Source organism: Egretta garzetta, unplaced genomic scaffold (assembly GCF_000687185.1).
Source record: "Egretta garzetta isolate BGI_Z169 unplaced genomic scaffold, ASM68718v1 scaffold430, whole genome shotgun sequence".
Classification (NCBI taxonomy): domain Eukaryota; kingdom Metazoa; phylum Chordata; class Aves; order Pelecaniformes; family Ardeidae; genus Egretta; species Egretta garzetta.
In genome coordinates this window covers 2,128,701-2,150,701 of record NW_009258267.1, presented here as the reverse complement: position 1 = coordinate 2,150,701, position 22,001 = coordinate 2,128,701, and the positions used below count along the sequence as shown (strand labels likewise).

General features: G+C 42.6%; 1 protein-coding gene across 1 annotated transcript in view; it reads right to left on the bottom strand.

Moving 5' to 3' along the window:
- The window catches only part of SNAP91 (synaptosome associated protein 91), a 68,897-nt gene extending 46,971 nt beyond the window's left edge, over window positions 1–21,926 (bottom strand). Inside the window, 3 exon segments of the mRNA XM_035903892.1 lie at window positions 651–726; window positions 1,806–1,948; window positions 21,797–21,926. Coding sequence (XP_035759785.1) covers window positions 651–726; window positions 1,806–1,948; window positions 21,797–21,926 — 349 coding nt within the window.
- Window positions 21,927–22,001: the final 75 nt, after the last annotated feature.

The window sequence follows — 22,001 nt, the reverse complement described above, 5'->3', positions numbered from 1 at the left end:
ATACGGTCTACAAATATTCTCTGATAGCTGCCAAATTATGTTCCCTCTCTCCTCTACTAGAGCTACCATGAAACAATCTTTTCCTCTGTTCAGTGAAGCAACAGGAAAATTCACTAATAATTCCAGAGTCAAAGTAGAAAAGCAGACATTGTAAGCTTTAGAGAGATCAACTCTTTAATTTTCACCTAGGCCTTCCAAATTCACTACTGAAATCAGAACCACCTAGTTCTTTTGGTGCCTTCCCACTGCCTCCCTAAATTAAACATTTGTATAGACAATTCCTAAAAAGTGCAGTGTCCTCAACCAAACAAATTACCATTTAAGACTGAGTAAAAACCAAAAAAAACTAAATGGAAAGTTATCCATTTCATCCTTAATTCCCATAACAGTTAAGGAGACAGCTGACCTGACCCTGATTTCAATCAGCACTTTCTAAGGGTCACCTCCTGAATAAAAGTTTTGCAGGAACCGAGAAACATTGTTCTGAAGCTGTGCAACTGTTAACTTGAGTTTCTGTATTCACTCAGTACTTATAAAAAGGCTTCAGTAGCACATTTTTCTACTATTTGCATCTTCACTAATGAAGAAGCAAATTAACAAGAGTATCTTATTTGGAATCTTGTTAAGATTGTAGACATGAGTAGGCTTACCATGAGATCCACTTTTGTCCAGAAAATTGCTGAGATTGAACAATGTGTTTCTAGATGCCAGGTACTGAATAAATCTCTGCAACACAAAGTTATTTTCTTATCACAGGTTGTATCTGAAGGCTTTGTACCTCCTAGCAGGAAGATTACCAGTCTAGCTCCAGAATACACACATGAAAAACCAGATTTTTGTCTTAGCCAGCAATACCCTCCTCAAAACCTTTTGCAACCATTCACATTAATTATGTTTAGCCTGGATCTCTATTAAATATCCTACGGTACACATAAAAATTGATTCTGTGTGAATACAAATCAGATTGTGGAAGAAGCAGTAGAAATGGTTAATTCTCAAAGAGATTTGAGGAAGCACAAGATTGATCTGCTTCCAAAGCAGCATATCCAGGTTAGTCCCAGGCTTTTCAATCCAGCAGCCCTCAGCTACAGCCAGGACAAGGGCCTATCTTAACAACAAGCAGGCCCCACATCAAGTACAGGGATTAACAGACTGAAATAGTTACAGAAAGCAAATCAGAATATTGGCCAAAACTTGGAACGGAAAAGTAGGACAGGAGTAAAAATTTACACTGTGACACTGGAGAACTTCACCGCATGAGAACATTTTATATACAGCCAGGAAGGAATTGTTTCCCAGTCACACTAAAGCTCTTTAAGTAAACTTTCTGTTTTTATGCAGACATACCAGTCTATACAAGTCAATAAAAAGCAAGGGCAAGGAAAACGCAATCCAAAAGGCTATCAAGTTGAATTTACAGCTCCAAGAAGATTTTAATGCTCAGAGAGGGCAGCTATCTGGCTATCAGTACATGTGCCAGATGATCAACTTTGACTCTAGTCAAAAAGTCCCAAGCAGTGTTTAATCCTGCGTAGTTCTGTTTTCAGACAGCGCATAAATTGTCAACATCCTGGAACAGGCTGCTGCTTGCTCTCATGCTACGGTTTTGTAAATGAAGAGACAGATTATCGGCATGCCTCCAACTATGTTGTTAAGGGTAAGTTTGCTCCTCATCAAGAATCATTCTTGCCCTTTATTCTCAGATCCTTACTGGTTCAGAAGAGATGCCTTTGCACGACCAACCTTTTTGGCTTGGAGACTGCTCAGTGCCAATGTGGTCTCAAGAGAAAGCTGGTTACACTTACCTCATTGCCATGAACCATTAGATGATGCGTGGTAACTAAGGCTTTGAATACGACCACCCAGCTACTATTTGTTGCTCGCTCAAAAAGTGTATCAGCCATCTGAGGAATATTCACGTTTGTTTCATTAGTTGCTTGGATCAAGTCTGTAACAGAGAGAAAAGGTGTTAGCTGCTCCAAATAAGATGAAAAAGTTTGCTTCATGGCCAAGCTCTCAGCCCACCAGGCTGCAAGCCATGGTTGTGACAAACAGCAAGTTCAGTGCTCACGTTTTACATTTAAAACAAAACAAAACAAAACCTCAAAACCTGACATTGTATTAGTACATGCTTACAGCAACACCGGTCTGACTCTTTCACCCAACAGGACTAGCTTTCCAACAATTCTGTCCTGAGCTATGTCCCAACCTTTCTTCATCTTCATCCCAGACAAAGTCAGGGTGGACAATGTTTGTGGGTTTTCAAGTTTTTACTTGTTGTTTGTGGGTTTTCAAGTTAATTGTGGCAGTTTGCTGCCTCTGGGTTAGATGAATAAGTATTATTGAATTCTTCACTTACAGGTAATACACCAAGCACACTGAACCCAGTCACGTCAGCAAAAAGCGGTATCGCCAGAAACAGATACTCCAGTCATCTCAGAGGTAAGAGTTTCATCAGCATGCTACAGCACATCTCCTAGAGTCTCTACAGACCTAGACAGCAGCAGAGTGCATTCGGGCGTGCATTAAGACCTCTTCAACAGTAGGAAAGAAGGCAAGGATAGACATTAGTTTATACCAAAGAATAATAGTCTTCTGCAAGCAACTGCACCTTACATAGAAGAAATTAGACATTAGACTGTCTTAGGGAACAAGAATAAAATACTGCTGTGTGTCCTGTACATTAGGAAGGTGTAGACTTGCACAGCAGAGTGCATGAAATTAAGTACTTAAATCAAACAGTAGGGCAGCAAGCTTTCCACTAGCAACTCTCTCCCACACCTACTGATAGGATCTTTGATTTACTACATCACCTATTACCTACAGACTCTTGCTAGGCAGCCAGCAATGGCCTTCTTCAAGCTACTACCTAGTTTTTGAGACACGGTTGGAAACTGCACATTGCAACTCCATGACCAAAACCCGTGTGATGCCAGACACAGCCCTGGCACAACTTCAGGAGGAGACTTCATGCAACACAAAGAGCACAGAATAGAGACCTCTTTGGAGGGTTGAGGCTTAAAGTCTGAAGACCTAAGTAGAAAAAGTTAAAAATTAAAAGTTTAACTACTAGACTTAGCATTATCTGTGTAACTAATGAAAATACTTATCTTTTCCTTTCCCTGAAAGAACAGTAACCGTTCTTAATGATTTTCCATACATTTCTTCCCCCCCGCCCCTGACTAGAAATGTTCACCCGACTATTCAAGCCATTGGGTGATGACAGATAGTCTACCCTAGCAGCAGACAGGCTATGCTTTGACTGATCCTTGCACCCCTTAACTATGCAAGTCTGCTGTAAACACTCTACAGGAGTTCAGTTCACCTGGGCAGCAGGGTGACCATTTCACAGACTTGCATTCTCTCCCCAGCACAACCCCATATAATGGGGGGCATTAATGCTGCTGCAAGCAGACCGCCAAAGTTCAGACTGCTGTGAAACTCCTGATTCTGCCTCTGCAGGGCAGGAAAGTCCAGAGGACAGGTCTGTCTAAACAGACCGATGAGTCACATCAGCTATTGAGAACCACCTGGTGTTTTCAGAAACCCTCACTGCTGTACCAGAAGCATTAGGAAATTTAGTAATTTTAATTTTTTTTTTAATTCATAGCAAGTGATTTTTATGGGGGTTTTCACTTCTGTTAAACAGACTCATTTAAGATACAAGAAATCTATAGCCCAGAGTCAGAAGCCTGTGAAAACTGCAGTGCTTATGTTTAAAATTGTCTTTTGTATGGGCATAAAAGCTGCAAGTTGTCTCCAGTTTGAGGTCAGTGGAATGGTTTTCTGTAACAAGACAGGAAACAAAAATTATGTAATCTGTTCACCAAGTTTGATTTTAAAATGGTTGTTGTCACTGTGTTTTATTTTGGTTGTGGGTGTTGGGGTTTTTTTTGCAGAACACCTTCTGAAACGTCAAGTTAACTTCTATAGCCTCAGAAATACTACCCTTGAAGAAGGCAGTTCTGCAGACAAAGTATTACCATAGTAAAGCCATGCTATTGAAGGACAGCACTTCAAGCTCACAGAGCTCCAACAATTCTCCTTCATCTTGTTGTACAAACAGGCCAATAATCTTTTATTCTGTACTGCTGGTTAATGCATTACAGAAGACAGTGGTTTGTAAAAGCCTAGAAGCAAGTCATAAGAGGCTTGCTCACAGTTTACCCCGTTCAGAGGTTTTACTGTAGATGATAGCACTTGTCCTTAGCATAAAGAAACACGCACCAAATTCGCAAGCTTTCAGTCCTAAGTTTCAGTTTGTAGCTCACTATGGAAGAGGGGTGCAATAAAGTCTGTATGCCATCGGTGGACGTTAGACAACGAAACCTCAGAGGAGTCCACCCACAGCGATGCAGGGAACAGAGGCTACACGGCACTACTCCCATACGCTGCTGCAGCACTTCTTCTCAAGTCACTCAGCCATTTCTGCCTCCTCACCAAACCGCTGGAGGGTACAGCATCCCAGTCTGCAGCTCTGCATGTTTTAGGACACGAGTAATTATAGGGTGCTGAGTAGAGAGGTATGATAAATTCAAACCTACTACTTTCAGTGCACAGAAAAGAATTAAACCACGCATTAAGATTTTACTCATCATCTGAAGGGAGAGGAAAAAAAAGAAAAAAAAAGGAGACGGGGGTTAAATCTAGCAGAGCTGCTCCCCATTAAGTCACACCACAAAGTTAAGGAATTCGAGCTTCCTGGGTTTCTTTCCCCAATACCATAGAGTCTCAGCTTAACCAGCAATCGCCAGCATCTGGAGCAACTCAGAAGCATAGCTAACTTCAACAAACTCTGAGCAGCAGAGTTTGGTGGCTAAGCTGAATTTTAAAGTAAGACTTGGCAAAATGAATTTGCCTTCAATGTGGTAGGGAAGAACAGGTACAAGGAAAAAGAAAATACATACAAGAAGAAAGAAAACCTACAAACTACATTTTGAAAAGCTTCAGACGTGTACTGATGGGACAGAAACTTAGTTTTCAAGAGAGACAATGAAGTTCAGAGTCTTCCAAGCAAGTCTCAGGTGGACTTGTTAATACAGAATAGATCATATTAAGTACCAGCTGAGTAACAGCCCATCAGAAGCCATATGAAGCAATCTTACAAAGCTGATTCTGTCTGTTGGTACACAGAAGTAGTACAAACAAGGATTAAAGGTACCTTCCAGATGAACTTTCTGCTACTGCAGGTGTCCACATCAAGTACACTGGCAGCTGACCTCCAAACCCCAAAACCGAGCTCAAATATAAATTCTAAGCAGAGTAAGAAACCGGGAATGGTACAGCAATAGCAGCCAGCAATTTCATCACAACTTTCACACAAGGGGAGAAGTTGGAGAATGAAGACCTATACCTTTCATTTGAATCTGTTTTGCTGTGGGACTAAATTATAAATTGCCAAATCACAGTACATGATTTTGCCTATTTACTCTCTTCACATCTTGCTAGCTGCTATTTTGAACACTCCTTCAGTCTACAGACCCTTGTTTAAATTACACATTTAATTTGGATTTGAACATACTTTTTCCAGGTAAGTTTTCAGAAGCAAAACCTGTGCACATTAAAGGAATAAATGGTTGTCAATTCTTTGACACAACTTAAATCTAAACACCAGCCTTGAAACTCTTTGACTAACCAATTTTTTTACTCGGCCTTAAGACATTTGCAACCTCTTCAGGGAAGATAAGCAAGGCTAGAGTATGATTAACACCTTCACTAATAAAAAGACAAGCCTGCCAAACTAAGGAAGGTCGGTAGAGGGTTCAGTGAGGAAGACCAAAGTAAGTTAAGACACCTAGGCTCTTAGTGACCTTTTAAAGAGACCTTTAAAAGATGTAACTAACTTTGGTGTTCATTTGTTAAGCTCATAAGGTAAAAAAGAGAACAGCGAGAAAGTTTCATTGTCTTCAGAGTCTCAGACTTCTTCAGGCTCATTAGAAACTACTTCCCAATTCTGAGATTTTTAATTTTTTTTTTAAAGTGGGAGATTCTACAACACTTTAAAGAATCTATCTTATTCCTTTAGATTGTATCCTGGATCAGGGCAGGGTTCTTTTTTTTTCTAGTTTGGTTTTCTTGGGGTTTTTTTACTCAATTGCTTAACAGACAGACCTGGAATTCCTCAGTTCCAAGTTAATTATTCACAATTTACATTTCAGGATGCAGAGAAACAGCAGCAGAGCACAAGACCTCTCTGTTCAGAGGGATATTGGTGCCAACTTAAGAGCAGCTATCATTCCAGGTTGAACGAACAGGCAAGCTGCCTCAGCATCTGAGCCGTGTCATACGTTCAGTTCCTGAACTTTGCCAAATCCCTCCAAGACTAGCCCCCTTACAGACCTTCCTTGCTATTACACCAAACGCTACAATAGTCTTCACAAGTTATTTTTCTGGCCTAGAAGTATTTAAATAACACCTTGAATCTATAGAAAAGGAAATGCAGGACTGTTCCAAATCTGGGCTCGTCAAGAACAGAAAGAAGTGGCTTAAAGTACGATTTTAAAAGCCTCAACTGAAAAAGTTAAATAGGCAAGTAACAGTAGAAGTCCTCCTTTGCAAGACACAGAACTGTATAAGGAAGCTACTACACCGTTGTGCTAACCCATGCAAGAGCTGAACTTCCAGGTCTACAGAAGACTGACCACAAAACAGTACTGGAAAGCAGAACAAAGTTATCAGTTCCTGCTTCTACAGTAATTGCTCATGAGAACGTTAGATGATTTTAATATTGTTGGCTTTGATTATCAAGCAATTCCACAAATGAGAGTAGGGAATTTATCTGTGGGGTTAAAGTTTACCACCTACTCTTTTCACCCCCAGCTTGCCCCATCTCCACAAACACGCATCATGATCTGCCTTGTAATAATCTTCCCAAGCAGAACAGCAATTCATGCTGTCTCTTCCCTCCTCCCCAAAAGTCTGCCTCAAGAGTTACTACAACTCACCTTGTCCCCAGCATGCCTACCCTTTATCAAAGTCCAGCATCTTCCAGATATCGTCCATATACTTTCCTGCCTATGCTAACTCAACAAACCTAAACACCATCTTCCATGGAGTGCGTGCTCTCCAGGTACTATAAAGACTTTCCCACTAATCCAGCTATAGTCCTTGTGACTACAAATCACTAGGGGGACTGCTATCTCCTCTCTCCAGCCTTAATTCACAGACCCCCTTCTTCCCAAACATATCTCAGACTCTTATGAGAACAAATATTTGCTGCAGAACCTGAAGCTAGAGAGCTTATGGCATTCAGTCTTTGAACCACACAACTGCATCCCACCCCAAGACAACCTTTTATATATACGATTTCTTCCTCTCTGCCTACTCATAGGCATACTCGTACTACCCATAGTATTAAGTGTTTTGCAGAAGAGAAAAAGTGTTTCTTCTTCCCCATCAATCACATGAAGAGTTTGCGGAGAGACAGGGCAGATGAATTTTAGTACCAGCAAATTTCTCTTGCAGCTCTCTCCAATTTCTCAAACTGAGAGCTTAATTAGCCTTAGAATCATCTTATCATACTACTCCTTTTCAAATACCGCAGCGCACCACCTCCTGTATCACCAAATACCTGTTTTGAAAACAAAGCTGAAAAGTCTACTGCCCATATACATTGCTGGATTTCATTCCAATGCACTTTCATATGGTCTTCACCCCTCCTGTCCCAACATATCAAGGCAAGGTATTTGGCTGTAAGCCACCTGCAAAAACCACCCCAGTTCATTAGCAGTATTAAACCAGTTACATTGGATTTGTGTCCCTGTTGGTCCTTAATGATTTATACATATGACTTTTCCTCCCAAGAGACTCAGGTGCTGCTCTCTTGGAAAGGGGAAAATAAAAGCCGTCAGTTAGCCTTCTACTGGATCTGAAAGGGTGCAAGTAAGGCAGTCGTTTCCCTAAGAACAGTGAAATGTGTGATTATAATGTGTTAAAAAAATTCCTGCCATAAGCAGCTACTTCAAGTTCCATGAACTACAAACTTCTTACTTAAAACAAAAGAAGTTCCCACAAACTTATAGCTCCACTGACTGGGGAAGAATAACGTGCATTACCTTTAGCGTTTGCATTTGAATTTTCTCCTCGAGGGTAATACAACTGAAAGATGACATTCAGGCCAGCTGCAGAAGCTCAAGATTAAGCAGCAGTCATTGGGGTTTTAAGTATGGTCTTTAAGATTGCTAATTAATTAGCAATGAATACATCTTATGGACAACGTTTGAGACCTTACTGACACCCACGATCTGACTATTCAGAAGAATAAAAGCTTCAATTCTACTCAGGAATTAAATATCTGGAACAATAGAGCCAGAAGACGGGCTACACAAACTCCCTAGCACAAACGTACCAAGGAAAGCAGATTTTTAGCCTCACACACATGAAGCCAGAACACTAAGCAAAGGGGAAAAGGCCCCCACGGTCAAAGAATCCTGCCTGGTTTCTTCCCGACCACAGCCACCACAGCTTTTTCAAGCACCTTCACTGTAGTAGCAAAAGCCTTAGTTATTAAGCATGGAATCTTTCCCCCGTCCAAAGTGGTAAGAAGCTCAGTCTTGAACCTCATTTGCACAGAATTCACTCACTCTGAGTACCAAAGAATTTGTCTCAGTGAAGCAGGGGAAAGAGGAGAAATCACTGCTCTGATGTTCCTTTCCTCTCACTCCACCCAAATCCTGCTCCACAAATAGCTCAACAGATATGTGTATATTTCTGCTCAAAGACAAGAATTAAGCATTTCTGCTTATGTCGATATGAAAACCAAGTAATTCTGGAGCTAGAGGTGCCACTTCTCTATTTTATTGTTTTATTGCAAATAACTGAGCCACAAATCACCATTGTACTACCTTTTTTGCACAGCTCTCAATACTTTAAGATATACAAAATGCCATTTGCATTTGTTGAACACCAACCAAAGGTTATAAGGTTAAAACATAAAAGCAATCGTCTTGGTGAAATGCTATTCCCCATCCTATTGTAATATGTCATCTTAGATGCCAAACTCTAGGGGAGGCAGGGACATGGAAAAAAAACCCTACTAACATTACAAATAGCATTTGTGTTAACATTTGACCAATAACTTTTTGCATAAAAAGTAATTCTTATCCCGCATGGCAAATCTCAGACCTCATTCTGTAAGCTATTTCCTTCAGCAGTTCAAACCTGGAAGCTTTAACCAAAATACACATTAATTTAGAGAAGAAATATGAAGCTCCGTCCACCAGCCAATCTTCTGCCAAGCCTTCAAAGCATTTATTCAATTTCCTCTAAGGGTTAGAATTGTTGTCTCCATCCATGCAAGCATTAAAGCTGCAGTCCCGTTGCATCACAGATCTTGCTGCATACAACAGAACAAGTTTAAAGGGGGTATATTGTTGCAAGATTATTGCTTAGGAGGAGAAAAGCCAGTAAGATCTAGTTAATTGACTACTGTAACTGATTACCAGGATTCCAGCTATGGCCTGTGGTCATCCTTCCATGCGGGTGAACGACACCTAACATTACCTGCTGGTTTTATCAATTTGTAACTCTTATCATTGGTTGTTTACTAGAGTATCAGCAACAGGGTCAACTGCAGCTTTTATTTGGAACAGCACAGCTATATTAGAAAAGTAAGGATTTCGTGTTTTCCACAGCAGCGTGGGGTCATTTACTGTAATCTCTGCACTAGAGCGGTTTCTCATCAGCCTTTACATGTTGGGCTGATTTTACACTCCAGCCACATCTGGCAGAAAGTGGTAATCAACTGAGGCATGGTAGATGAGCTATTTCAGTTGCTGTGCTGCTGTCATTTTTATTCTGAGAAGAACGAACCCTGGTTAGTACTTTCCACCCCCAAATGATCTATGTTCCTCAGAAAACCATTTGCTTTTAATAAACTTGTAGAAACGAAACTGTCACTAGCCTATCAACTCTGCCCAGAGCAGTAATTTGTAATCCACTACAAATCTGAACGAGACTGAAAATACATTGGAAGCAGCCTGATGTTTCAGCTGCACTGCTTAGCTGTCACACATCAGGAATACATAAAAAAAAAAATAGGGTGGGGATGAGACAACGTGCAAGCAACTTCAGCAACACGTTAATTAGCTACAGCCCGTATGCTAGGAACAGGTCAGCTGAGTAGGTAGGCTCAGCAGCTGACACATCTAACTTTCAATATCCAGACCATGGTCTGTGTTTTTCCTACTGTCTCAGCCAGATTCTTCCAAACGTCCAGCTATTTTGTCAGCGGACATCATGGGATGATGTAACCTTCAGCAGGGTCAGCCTGAAAAATAACTAAACAAGGCCAGAGCTCATGCACTCTGTCGAGCTGACAAGCCACCAGAAGTTTAGCATGGGTTGAAATTCATAACTGGGAATGAAATGCCCACAACTATGCAGACAGTCCTGATGAAAACATGAACATATCTGCAGGAAAAAGAAACCAAGTGTAATGCAAACCTATCCATACAGTCGGTGACCTCCTAGAGGCATACTGAAGTAGTTGCTAAACTAAACAGCAAGTACTTTATAATATGGGTACAACCATTTCAATCCATTTTGTCTTCTCTCTATGTATCTGTAACACAACAGAAAGACCATAAGAGTTCCCAAAAACAGACGGCTGCCTCATATGTGAATGTTGTGCCTTAAACAAGTGGGGGGTTTTATACAAACTGACTTTATACAAACTTCATGATCAGATGGAACTTTACTCTCTCCTTTTTTTAAAAAAAAAATGAAACCAAACATGCAATTCCTTTTTGTTCATTCCCCTGTACTACACCAGTGAAACAAGAATCCTTTGCTTCTGCCACACAGACAGGTGAGTTTAAGTCTCAGAAATCTTGAAAAAAGTAGCATCAACTACCAGTAGACTTCACTCTTCAACATGAGCCTGCAGCCTTTCAATATCCTGCAGATTTCGTGATGTTGCAAAAACCCCAAATCTGTTAAATTCAATGGAACATCCACCCAAGAGATGGAAGATGCAGTTAGGACTACTAACATTTAAAAAAACCCTGATAGTAGTAAGTTGCTATCTAACAGTTCAAAGTCAGCAGTGCCTCTGGAAGATGCATGTGCCACTGGCAGTGGAAGTCTCCTGTGAAGATATTGATGAGCAGGAAAGTTGGAATCCATCACACAGGCTCACATCCAGGCAGCAAAGCTTCATGCAGAGTCAGATCTCTAGACTGGAACACCCAGAAGTGTCAATTAAACTCCTAAGCACACTATGGAGGTGAGTTTTGTAAGGTAGCTTCTCATAACACCGCCTAAGCAATTTCCAGCTTCCCGATAAAGAAGAGGAAGTTCTTTAAACTCACCTATTCCAAACATAGGCAACTTTGCCTGTTAATACTCTTGCCATTCACAAATAACAGAGTAATTTGAAGTTTAAATCAAGCTTAGCAAAACTAGAAAGACTCTAAATGTCTTAGAATGAAAGATCAGATCAGGAAGTCACAGGCAAGGCTCACATATGAAAAAAACATTGTTTCAGATGCCAGTAACAAAACATCACTCATAATAAAATTTACATGTTTTCAAAACACTGGCACACTAGATATTCTGACTTCCTCTGGCTTGCTGCCCCTTAGCAGAATGTATGTTGTCCTATAAATAGGTTTAAATGAAGCTATAAACTTAGCTTGAGAGCTACAGGCACAATAACCATACTTTGGATTCCAGAGTCATGCAGCAAGATCCAAACCCAAGTCTCCATTTCAAAAGGTTAGGTTTTAAAAGTCCAGGGTTGCTAAAGAACTGATGCAATGATGTTAAAGCTTGCGTCTACATTCGACCTCTACATAATGAGAAGCAGCAGCCTTCAGAGCCAGGAAACAGGCCAGCTGGCTTCCCCCTTTCACACAAGTCCTACACTCTCTGAAACGAGAAGTGAAAGGAAGAGTCCTTTTAAAAAGTTTGAACTCCCACTTAAGTGCATCTATGTGGGCTCTTTGATTATGTGTAAAGATGTATGCTCTAGCTAGTGCAGTCCTGCTCTGTGGCAAGATAACCGACCACTGCCTTATTTTGAGGACCTTCCTCTAAACTTGTAAACTTGCATACATTTTAAGAGTGTGGGCGACAAGTCAGCATGTTTTATTCATGCTTTGAGCAGTCACGTCTTCCTCTCATGTCTACGGAGGACCATTTTAGAACATTCTGTAAACCATCAGAGAGACTTAAGAGATATAACAAAACTATGCCAGGGGCACTAGGAGCCTGCCAGGCTCCACAGGCAAAGCGCTGACCATCTGCTGTGGAAGCACCCGCTGCCATTGTGTCATCCACGCTCGTGCCAAGCCAAGAGTCAGTCTGAAGTGGTCGACTGTACTGTCAGTAGTCAAGCCACAGTCTTGTCTCACCTCTTTAGGACAGCAAAGTTTAAGACTCTTTCTTGAAAAGAAAAAGACATGTTCTTTGGTCCTTTAAACATATGGCAGAACAATCTTAGCTCAAGGGGACACCAAACTCTCCAATCTACTCTTACCGGTGTTTCACACCTCAGCCATAACGTAGTCTCCTAAATACCTAGAAACAACTAGCAAAGAACATTGCTTTCTTTTTCATTTCTTCTTTGAGAAAGTAAAGCCACCTCAGCAAAGCACAGAGCTCAGCTGTTTTGTTAGAGCTCTGTGGCCCAACTACAATACAGGAGTTCCTGCCAACTTGCTTTCTACCTGTGGTAATTTTGCATATTGGCTTACGACCAAGAAAAGAGTTGATTGCCACAAGTCAGACCCAAGCTGCAGACGCACCCTGTCAGCACCTTGCAGTTCTCAGTACATGAGAGGCAGGGTGCGCTTTCTTGGTGGCCTTCAACCATGATCGTGCCTACGCACTTGCAAAATCTTCTCTACAAGAAATATCATAACACATTGAGTTTTGTCAATAGCTAGAAAAAACAGACTCCTGGAAAGGCAACCAGCTGACACACCGCCTCAGCTCAAATGGCCAGAGTACAGATTACATAAATACACAACATTAGCATGACACCAGGACTTTTCAGCATCCAATCCCTTCCATTAAACTAAGTTAAAATACAGATATAATCTAAAAGAAAGCACGAGATCGCATTATCTTGGGCAGGGAGGAGTAACAGAAGGGTATTTAGACTTGTTTTGTCCGGAAGCTGATGCTAATACAACACACTGCCATTTGCTATACTGTGCCTACGACTAAGCTGCAAGCCTCTGACGCCCAGTGGATGCACCGTTTGCCAGCAGCCTAGAAAACACTGTTCCTGTATTCCACCTACATTCACGGTGACATTTCAAGGCTGATGTCCAATACCACTTGTGGCACTAGACATGATTGCTGGTATATTCCTTCTCCTAGTAGACTACAACTCTCAGCTACTTCAGCAAATGTGTTTCACAACCTAAAGAAAAGAATTTTTTATGAGGACAAGCAGTTTCCTGACTGCCAGCTATGACTGTTGAATGCACCTCTGAGTTCACCCTTGCAAAACTTGTACTGATTTTCAGTGTTTTCAAGCAGCTCTGTAGAAGTAAACATGATCAAAATAGCAAGATTAAAAGTACTAAAAATAGTTTTAAGGGTCTAGCATGCAGTTTGCAAGACTCCCAAAAAAGCAGACTTAACCATACTGCACAAAGTGACAAGCTAGCCTCTGCCAAGTATTCCAATTGCCTTCTAGCAATCACCAACATCTGGTTTATTCGGGTTTTATTTAAGCCACCAAGTTCTCATCCAAGCGAAATTTTGGCCAGTAGGAAAATCAAGCAACCATGCCGAGTCTGATGGGGTGGGATACTCCAGTATCATCTTACCAACGAAGCTTCACACTGCAATCTTGCTGGCACTGCTGACTTGGGGGAACAAAAGTACTGCTGCAAACCCTGTGCCTGCAAAGCTATTAGGAGGGCTTCTTCTATCACATCATTTTGTTAAAGTTCAGGGTTCAGCCCTGTGCTAGATGACCCGTTCTTTCAGAGCACTACACGTCCTGCGCTCAGTTTCAGACCCTGATTTCCTGGCTTGCTTTATTCCTTGCTTTTTAGTTTTCACGGTATTTGAAAGCCCTCTCTCCAAGCCAGGCAGAATATTGTTCTTAATCTGCATGCCACATGTTGAAGTTTGGAGATTCAAGTTTCCTCAGACACTCATTGGTGAGACTGGTGTTTTCCACCCTTACCCGCATCCTGATCTGTGCCTTGAAAAGAAGCTCCAGAAAGGAACAGGGCACGTTAACTTAATGATACTGTTTGGTACCACTGACTCATCTTCAGACTACAAAGACTAAGAGAAGGGATATAATGTTATCCCCACCCCACCCCCCGCCAGTTTTTCCCCACCCCCAGAAACACTGGAGCCAGCAATACCATGTGTCCACAGCCAACTGAGGAAGGTCTATCCCTTCTTTTTCTTCAGGGGCAGGGTATATATTGGGTGCACATGGCAAGGTTTTGGTAGCAGAGGGGGGATGCTGCAGCTGTGACCCCTGAGAAGAGGGGTCTCTTCCACAGGCTGCAGGGGATACCTGCTCCAGCACCACAGAGTCCCTCCTGCTCCACCTCTGACCTTGGTGTTGCCTCTGCCATTTCTCACTTTTTCCCCTCCTCCTCTTCTGCCTGTCCATTTTTTTTCAGCTGTTTCTTAAATGCATTTTCCTGGAGGTGCCACAAGCCTGGTGGATGGGCTGGGTGGTGTCCTGTGGTGTGTCCACTGGCATGAGGCAGGCCCTGGTCTCTTCTCGCAGAGGCCATTCCTGCAGCCAACACCTTGCCACGGACACTCAGTACTGGGCGGAAGGTAAGTGGGGTAGGAAGAGCAAAGTTGTCTTGAGATTCTTGAACATGAACATATACAAATATCTTAAGGGTGGAAGTCATGAGGATGGAGCCAGACTCTTTGCAGTGGTGCCCAGTGACAGGACAAGGGGCAATGGGCACAAACTGAAGCGTAAGAGGTTTTAGTTGAATATGAGGAAAAACTTCTTTACTTTGAGAGTGACAGAGCAACGGAACAGGCTGCCCAGGGGGGTGGTGGAGTCTCCTTCTCTGGAGATATTCAAACCCCGCCTGGACGATGTCCTGCGCAACCTGCTCTGAGTGAGCCTGCTTTAACAGGATGGTTGGACTAGATGATCTCCCGAGGTCCCTTCCAACCCTTGCCATTCTGTGAATCTGTGATTCTGTAACATAAGCAGAAAAACAGAATCATAGAATGTTTTGGGTTGGAAGTGACCCCTAGAGGTCACCTAGTCCAGCCCCCCAGCAGTGAGCAGGGACACCGCTAACTAGATCAGGTTGCTCAGAGCCCCTTCCTATAGGCTTCCTTTAAGTACTGAAAGGCTGCAATAAGGTCTCCCCGCAGCCTTCTCTTCTCCAGGCTGAACAAGCCCAACTCTCTCAGCCTGTCCTCATAAGAGAGGTGCTCCAGCCCTCAGATCATTTTTGTAGCCCTCCTCTGGACCCATTCCAACAGTTCCATGTCCTTCTTGTGCTGAGGGCTCCAGAGCTGGACGCAGTACTCCAGGTGAGGTCTCACCAGAGCAGAGTAGAGGGGCAGAATCACCCCCCTCGACCTGCTGGCCACGCTTCTCCTGATGCAGCCCAGGGTACAGTTGGCCTTCTGGGCTGCCAGCGCACATTGCCAGCTCATGTCCAGCTTTTCATCCATCAGTGCCCCCAAGTCCCTCTCGTCAGGGCTGCTCTCGATCCTTTCTTCCCCCAGTCTGTATTGATACTAGGAGGCTAGTGTGTCTCTGCTATAATACCATTTCTTCAGATATGGGGACTAAGAAGGCAGCAAATTCTCCTCTTTGGCTACCAATTTCTCCCTCCAGCAAGAAGCAGGGAAGACGAAGAGCATCCAAATGCTGCATGCCCTTCAGAGTTATCCTGATTGCCATCTACTTTTAAGCACTGCAGAGGATCCTTCGTGGGGCAGAGAGACAGACGCACGGACTGACCACAGCAACAGAACAGTCTCTTACGGTCTTCACAGAATTCCTCACTAGTGGCACAGGCCCAGGTAAGACACGCGCAGAAGATGGAGGGTTTAAGAGCCAGGCTGGGAAATCAGAGGCACAGATCAAATCAAACCATGGCAATTCAAACTGCAGGTTTTTCTGTTTGTTTGTTTAAAAGAAGTTCAATTGCTGCCACTCAGGATCTAAGGGAGTAATACTGTGAGACTATTATGAAACATATTCAACTACTAAATAGATGTGATTAAAACTACGGACTGGTCACTGTTATACTGACCATCTCATGAACAAGGGGCCTCAAAGAAAGACATGGCTACTCCATTATCAAGGTCTACTAATGGAAGTCAGTACAGCAGAAAGACCTGACTTGTCCCAGAATTTGTCATCCATAACCTTGACAAAGCACGTTTACCAGAAAGATCTTGATGACTACTGAAAACAGACTAAGAATGCATGCCTTCAGCTGAGGAAAAGCCAAGGGAAGGGAGGGTAGGGCTTTATCAAGTTACACTGTTTGGATGAAAGAAAGTTTAATATTACACTGCCTACCCACTCTTCTGTTTCCTCATCCTCCCTTTCCTTTCCTTAGGCATTGTACCATAAGAAGACTTAAACACAGAACAGTTCAAATGCACAAGATCAAGTGGCCCTGCCCATGTCTCAACCTTTGTATCTTAATATGAATTCAAACTTCTACCCAGATTCAAAAATACTTTGAGAAATTATTAGTTAGCTAGGTCTTAAGTTTAACTAAAGGGGCAGCCTTCTCTTGGTACTACACATGCCTTAAAAACAGTGTGGGGCTGGGCTGGAATTGAAAATTAATGCCATTGAAATACTCAAGATCAACTAATCCAAAAGGCCTTCTTATTAGCTCCCCTTACCCATGACAGACTCCTACTCCTATTCAGAGATCTACACACCTCCAAATGAAGTGAGTCTTCAATACTGTTTTGGGAAAGGACATGGGAAAAGCTCACAGAAACAAGAGCTATTCAACATAGAGACTGATGACAAGTCCTGACATGCACACACAGAAAAAAAAAAAAAAGTGCTGATCCAATATCCATTAATGAATTGAAGAAAAATAATTGTTTGCTTGGATTTTTTTTCTTTTCAGGTGTGAAAGAGATTCACTGGGGTGACAAGGAGTTCACAATTTAGAATACACCCCAGCTGTGACAACAAAAAACAAGACACTGTATTACAGCTGGTCTTCAATGCCAACTTTTAAACAAAGTCAGTTCTCTCATACATGGAAACTGTGACAAATTACTGCAATACAAGATACAGTGAGACGTACAAAAGTAGCTTCATTAGTAAAGTGTGAAGGATTAAGCCCAGTTGGTACAGGGACTCCATTCTTGGCAATTTTCTTGAAGGTACTTCCCCGGCCATAAAGACAAAGTGTCACCTGGACTGCAGAGCAATGCAGTACTTGTACATCTGCGCTGCTCCCGCTAGGGAAGGGCCCTGAGTGCCAGCAGGCTTGGAACACTCCCCAAATCACTTCAACAGCAAACAACTTCTGAAATACACATCCAGGTTGACCTTAACAGTCAATGAAGCCTAGTAACTCAAGAGGGCTCCACTGACCCCCCACCTCTCCCAAAAAACAGAGACAGACATATTCCTCAGGAATGAGATAGAGGTTTCTAAGACTAACGCATGGGATCTAGCAACTTTACCTTTACTGAGCCTAGCGAAAGAGTTTAACCCATTGCTTTTGGTCAACAGCCACTTCTCTTTCAATACGAGAGACCACAGTGATTCAAACGCATCATCCCCACAGTTTGCAGGAGAAGGACAAAATGCTGCAGGAACAACAGTGTCTGTATAAGCAAAATACTGACACCAGCCCTGCATTTTGGTTACCAGCATGAACTAAACTATAAATTTCCTTTTAGAGCCTTTGTTTGCCAGCCACATACAAATATGCAACCTCAGACTTGGAATGGGAAGATGTTACTACAGATACACAGGTCATCTCCACAGCCACAGAAAATCGAGTCCTGATCTTCATCTGCTTTGTTTCCACATTTCATGAAAATCTCCCAGCTCTTGACCAGGCCTCCAAAAGGGCCTTCTGCCTTATAAGAATTATTTTGAAGAAGTAAGGAGGCACCGCATGGTCTTTTTAGACTACACACTCCAGAACTTCCTCCTGCTGCAAAGCAATGCACTCAACAAAATAAATCAAAGAAAATCCCAGCCATTTTTGATCATTTTCAGAAACAGGAACTTGTTACGACCAACTGCACACACAACCACCTCACTGGTTTCCAATTCACTTCCCTAAATGAAGGCTTGATGGTCTGTTTCTGAGCGAGATCCTTTATAAAAGGAGCTGAGTTCAGGTCTACCTATTTTTCTCCTCACCTATTTTGTATTTTAACATTTGAAAGTCAAGTTATTTCCCTTCTCCGAGAGCTTCTCCCTGTTGATACAGTCACCCCCATTTGAGGCTGGATGCTGGCTTTTACTTGCCCCATACAATAAACCCTCAATGAAGCCTTAACCTATCTTTCAGAACAATTCAGATAATGCAACTTCTATGCTGTGCACTAGGATTGCCCTCCCAGTTGAATTACCACAGCTCATAGATCTGTAACGTAGTCTATATATCTCATTCACCCACTCTGCAATGGCCCTTCTCACTGCAGCAAAATCAAGTTGCTAATCCCCACTTCTCCATGGAAAAGCTTTCCTCACTTGCTGTATCTAATTGCAATTTATTTAACACAGCATGGTTAGCCGAAGGAGATAAAGTCACCACAATGATATGGCCTCAGGACGACAAGTTTGTTAAGTCCAAAAGGTTTCAGAGCTTTTAATGTGCCAACTGCAACGGCTTGCCCCAAACCATCGGAGCATCCCAGATTTACATTCCTTTTCTCCCCACAGGGACTTGGGAAATGCACGCCATGCCATCTGGCACCACCTCCCTCAGTTGCTGGAAATTCACTAGTATGAGAGCTGGAATTCAAGAAAATGGTAAATCTTGCTAATGAGTATATGATAGCAACCTAATCATACTCCAGTACTTCTTTACATGACAAGGCTGTGCAGCACCCAGAGTCCACGCCCAAGGACAGCCACTAGGCAGCATCCATATTAAAGCCTGTACCTGTAAGCCCTGCAAGTACAGAAAACCACACAAAGATAAACACTTAGCAGCTCAGCTTTTGTTCACAGAAGACATTAATTCTGTTCTCTCCTCCCTTCCTCACACACCATGCACCCAAATCATGCTTTTTATTCCTCAGAGCAAATTCCCTCTAAGTAGTACTCATTAAAAAAACCCTAAGACAACCGAAAGACACCCCACACCTTCTCACCTATCATCTTTATATAACCCTCTGGAAGTAATATCTTATGAGGACAGGCATCGTTGTGTCCCATCCTCACAGGACTACTTGACTCATGTTAAATAGTGGATCACTCCATTTAATTTACAAAGCCCATCTGCTAAGCAGGGCAGTGGAAGATAGGTTGGGTGACATGACACCTGGCCACTAAGACACTAAATAAAATTATGGAGTTCCCTAAGGACACGGAACCCCTGCACCAATGCTAGAATTACAGCTCTTCATAAAGCATCGCTCCAACCACCGCTCTCTTGTACCTGAAGTTTTAATCGTCTAAATCCTTCGCACCTTGACTCAAAACTTAGCTCAAGGCATTGGCAAGTTTTACCTTTATTTCCTTCTCCACGTCTTCAAATGCTACTTGTCCAACCTGAAATGCAGTTAGCCACGTGGCTCAGATCTACCTTCACCTAGCAGTACCTCCTGCATGCATGGGGGGTATTGCTCTTTCAGAGGATGAACTTTTAATTTACTCTCTCGTTACAATACATAAGGCCCATTTTAACAGAAGATATACATCAGATTTCAACGAACTGCCTAACAATTCATAGCTCTGAGGAGAAGCCTCAGGTTTAAGAGCCTGACAATATATTTTCTTCTAAAACATGAACCTGATTTTCATTTATAGTCCACAATTTTGAATGTGTGTATCTCCCACTGACAAGATTTTGTCTTTAATGATACCAGTGAGTTAAGCACTCAACTGTTAGATACAGCTTGGAAAACAGAAGCAAAAATGATCAGGGATGTATCTTCCCAGGAAATGATCATTTCTCTTCCTCTTGTGTGTCTTACACGCAGGTGGGTATGAAATTGCTTCAGTCTCTCCCACACTCATTTTCTGAAGTAGTAATATTAGCACCAATATCCAAACACAATCCCTTTCCAGACCTTAATACAGCACTGGTAAATTATTTCAACCTCACTCTAATCCAGCCTATTCCAGGTTATATTTATATATATATATACACATACACACACACACTTATATAGCCATATACATGTGTGTGTGCATATATATTAAAATGCCCACACACAGACACAGCATACTTTTAAACACGAACCAGGCTTTTTTTTTTAAGCTAAAGCTTCTAGTAACAGATACAGTAGGACTGTCCAGACACAGCCTGCAGATTAAGAAGTGTCAACAGCTACCAAACAACAATGCAGGAGACATCAATAACCAAGATGATTTTTTAAAATATACGAGAAAATGAGAATACATAATATCAAGACAGCCGGTCTATTTAAACAACGGTTTAGACTCAAGTCAGTCATCAATGCTGCTTACGTCAGCATCTCTTAGATGTATATACAAGAATATTTAGATAGACTGGAAGACCAACATGCTGTTTGCCACTTTATGGGTCAGCTATGAAGTCATTAGCACTGAAATCTGGAATTATTTTCCAGAAGTAATACTACCTCCTTTTAAGAAATACAGCATCATCAGAATCGTACTTGCATGCACCTGCACCAGCATTACTTCGTAACGGCCAGCAGCCAAGAGACTGCTTGGTATAAAACCTGCTGATCTTTACTTAAAAGTGTTTATTACTGTGCCCCCCAAAAATGGGAAAAACACTTAATTTTAGACATTAAAACCTGCTGTTGATCTACTGAGTTCAATGCTGGACAGTTACTACTAGTAAACAAGGCCAATTAACATCACGCAATTAAATTCTTTCACCATTCTACTCCTTGGGGTCTCCAAGCAGAGACTGACAGCTGAGCAGGTTAAAAACACTAAAATTGTCAAGACAAAACATCGGTAGCTCATTGTCTTTTAAGAAACATTTGGACTTCAACCTCATTTCATGCATTAACTGACTAATGCCAGTCCAGAATAGATGAGACAAAGCCACCAGCCATCTTCAATGAAACATGATGCAAACCATCAGGCAGCTTCACGAAGTTGCTCTCTGATATTTGCGACCTCAGCAACAGCCCTCAAACTCTCCAAAGGCTGTCCCACTCTACAGCGTAGCGTTATCCAAGTGCCTTGCCATTTAAGCATACCACCAGCTGAACCTCCTCAGAAGTCTGCTGTGTGGAGACGGCCACGCTCCTACCGGTGCTTGGCCAGCTCCTGGCATGGCACTTAGGTCTCTGCTTAGCTTAATCCTGACCAAAGCAGGTGGTGACAAGCGTGTGTGCCTTTTGCCCCATGTGTCCAATTCCCTCCCCTCTTTCCAAGCCCCCTGCCCCACAAGGCACGCTTCGCCGCTGCCTTCCTGGACGAAAGGCGAGAGGTCATGGGGGGCGGGGGGGAAAAGAAAAAAAATGGCCGAAAGAGCAGCATTATGCAATAAGAGAAGAAATGCAATAACTCATGCTCTCCTGGAGATTTCTCATAACCCCTACGGTTTGCAAGCTGGATTGACAGCGAGCGTGACAGCCGGCTGGCTGGAAGGCAGCTAGAGAGCCCCACGGGCGGCCTCCTCCGCCCCGGGTCTGCGCTGGGGAAACAGGAAGGGATGCTCACAGTCCAGGTGCTTTTTCTTGGGCCCCATCACTTCATGCGTGGTGGCTTTGCAGACGGCTCTGGCTACGGCTGATCCCGTAACGCTGTACTGAGCAGCTGCGATGCGATCTGTCAGCGTCTGACCCGACATCTTCGCTGGCGTGCCTGCCGCTGCCTGCTCTGCAGAGGCGGAAAACACGGGAGGGGGAGGGGAGATGCGGGGGTT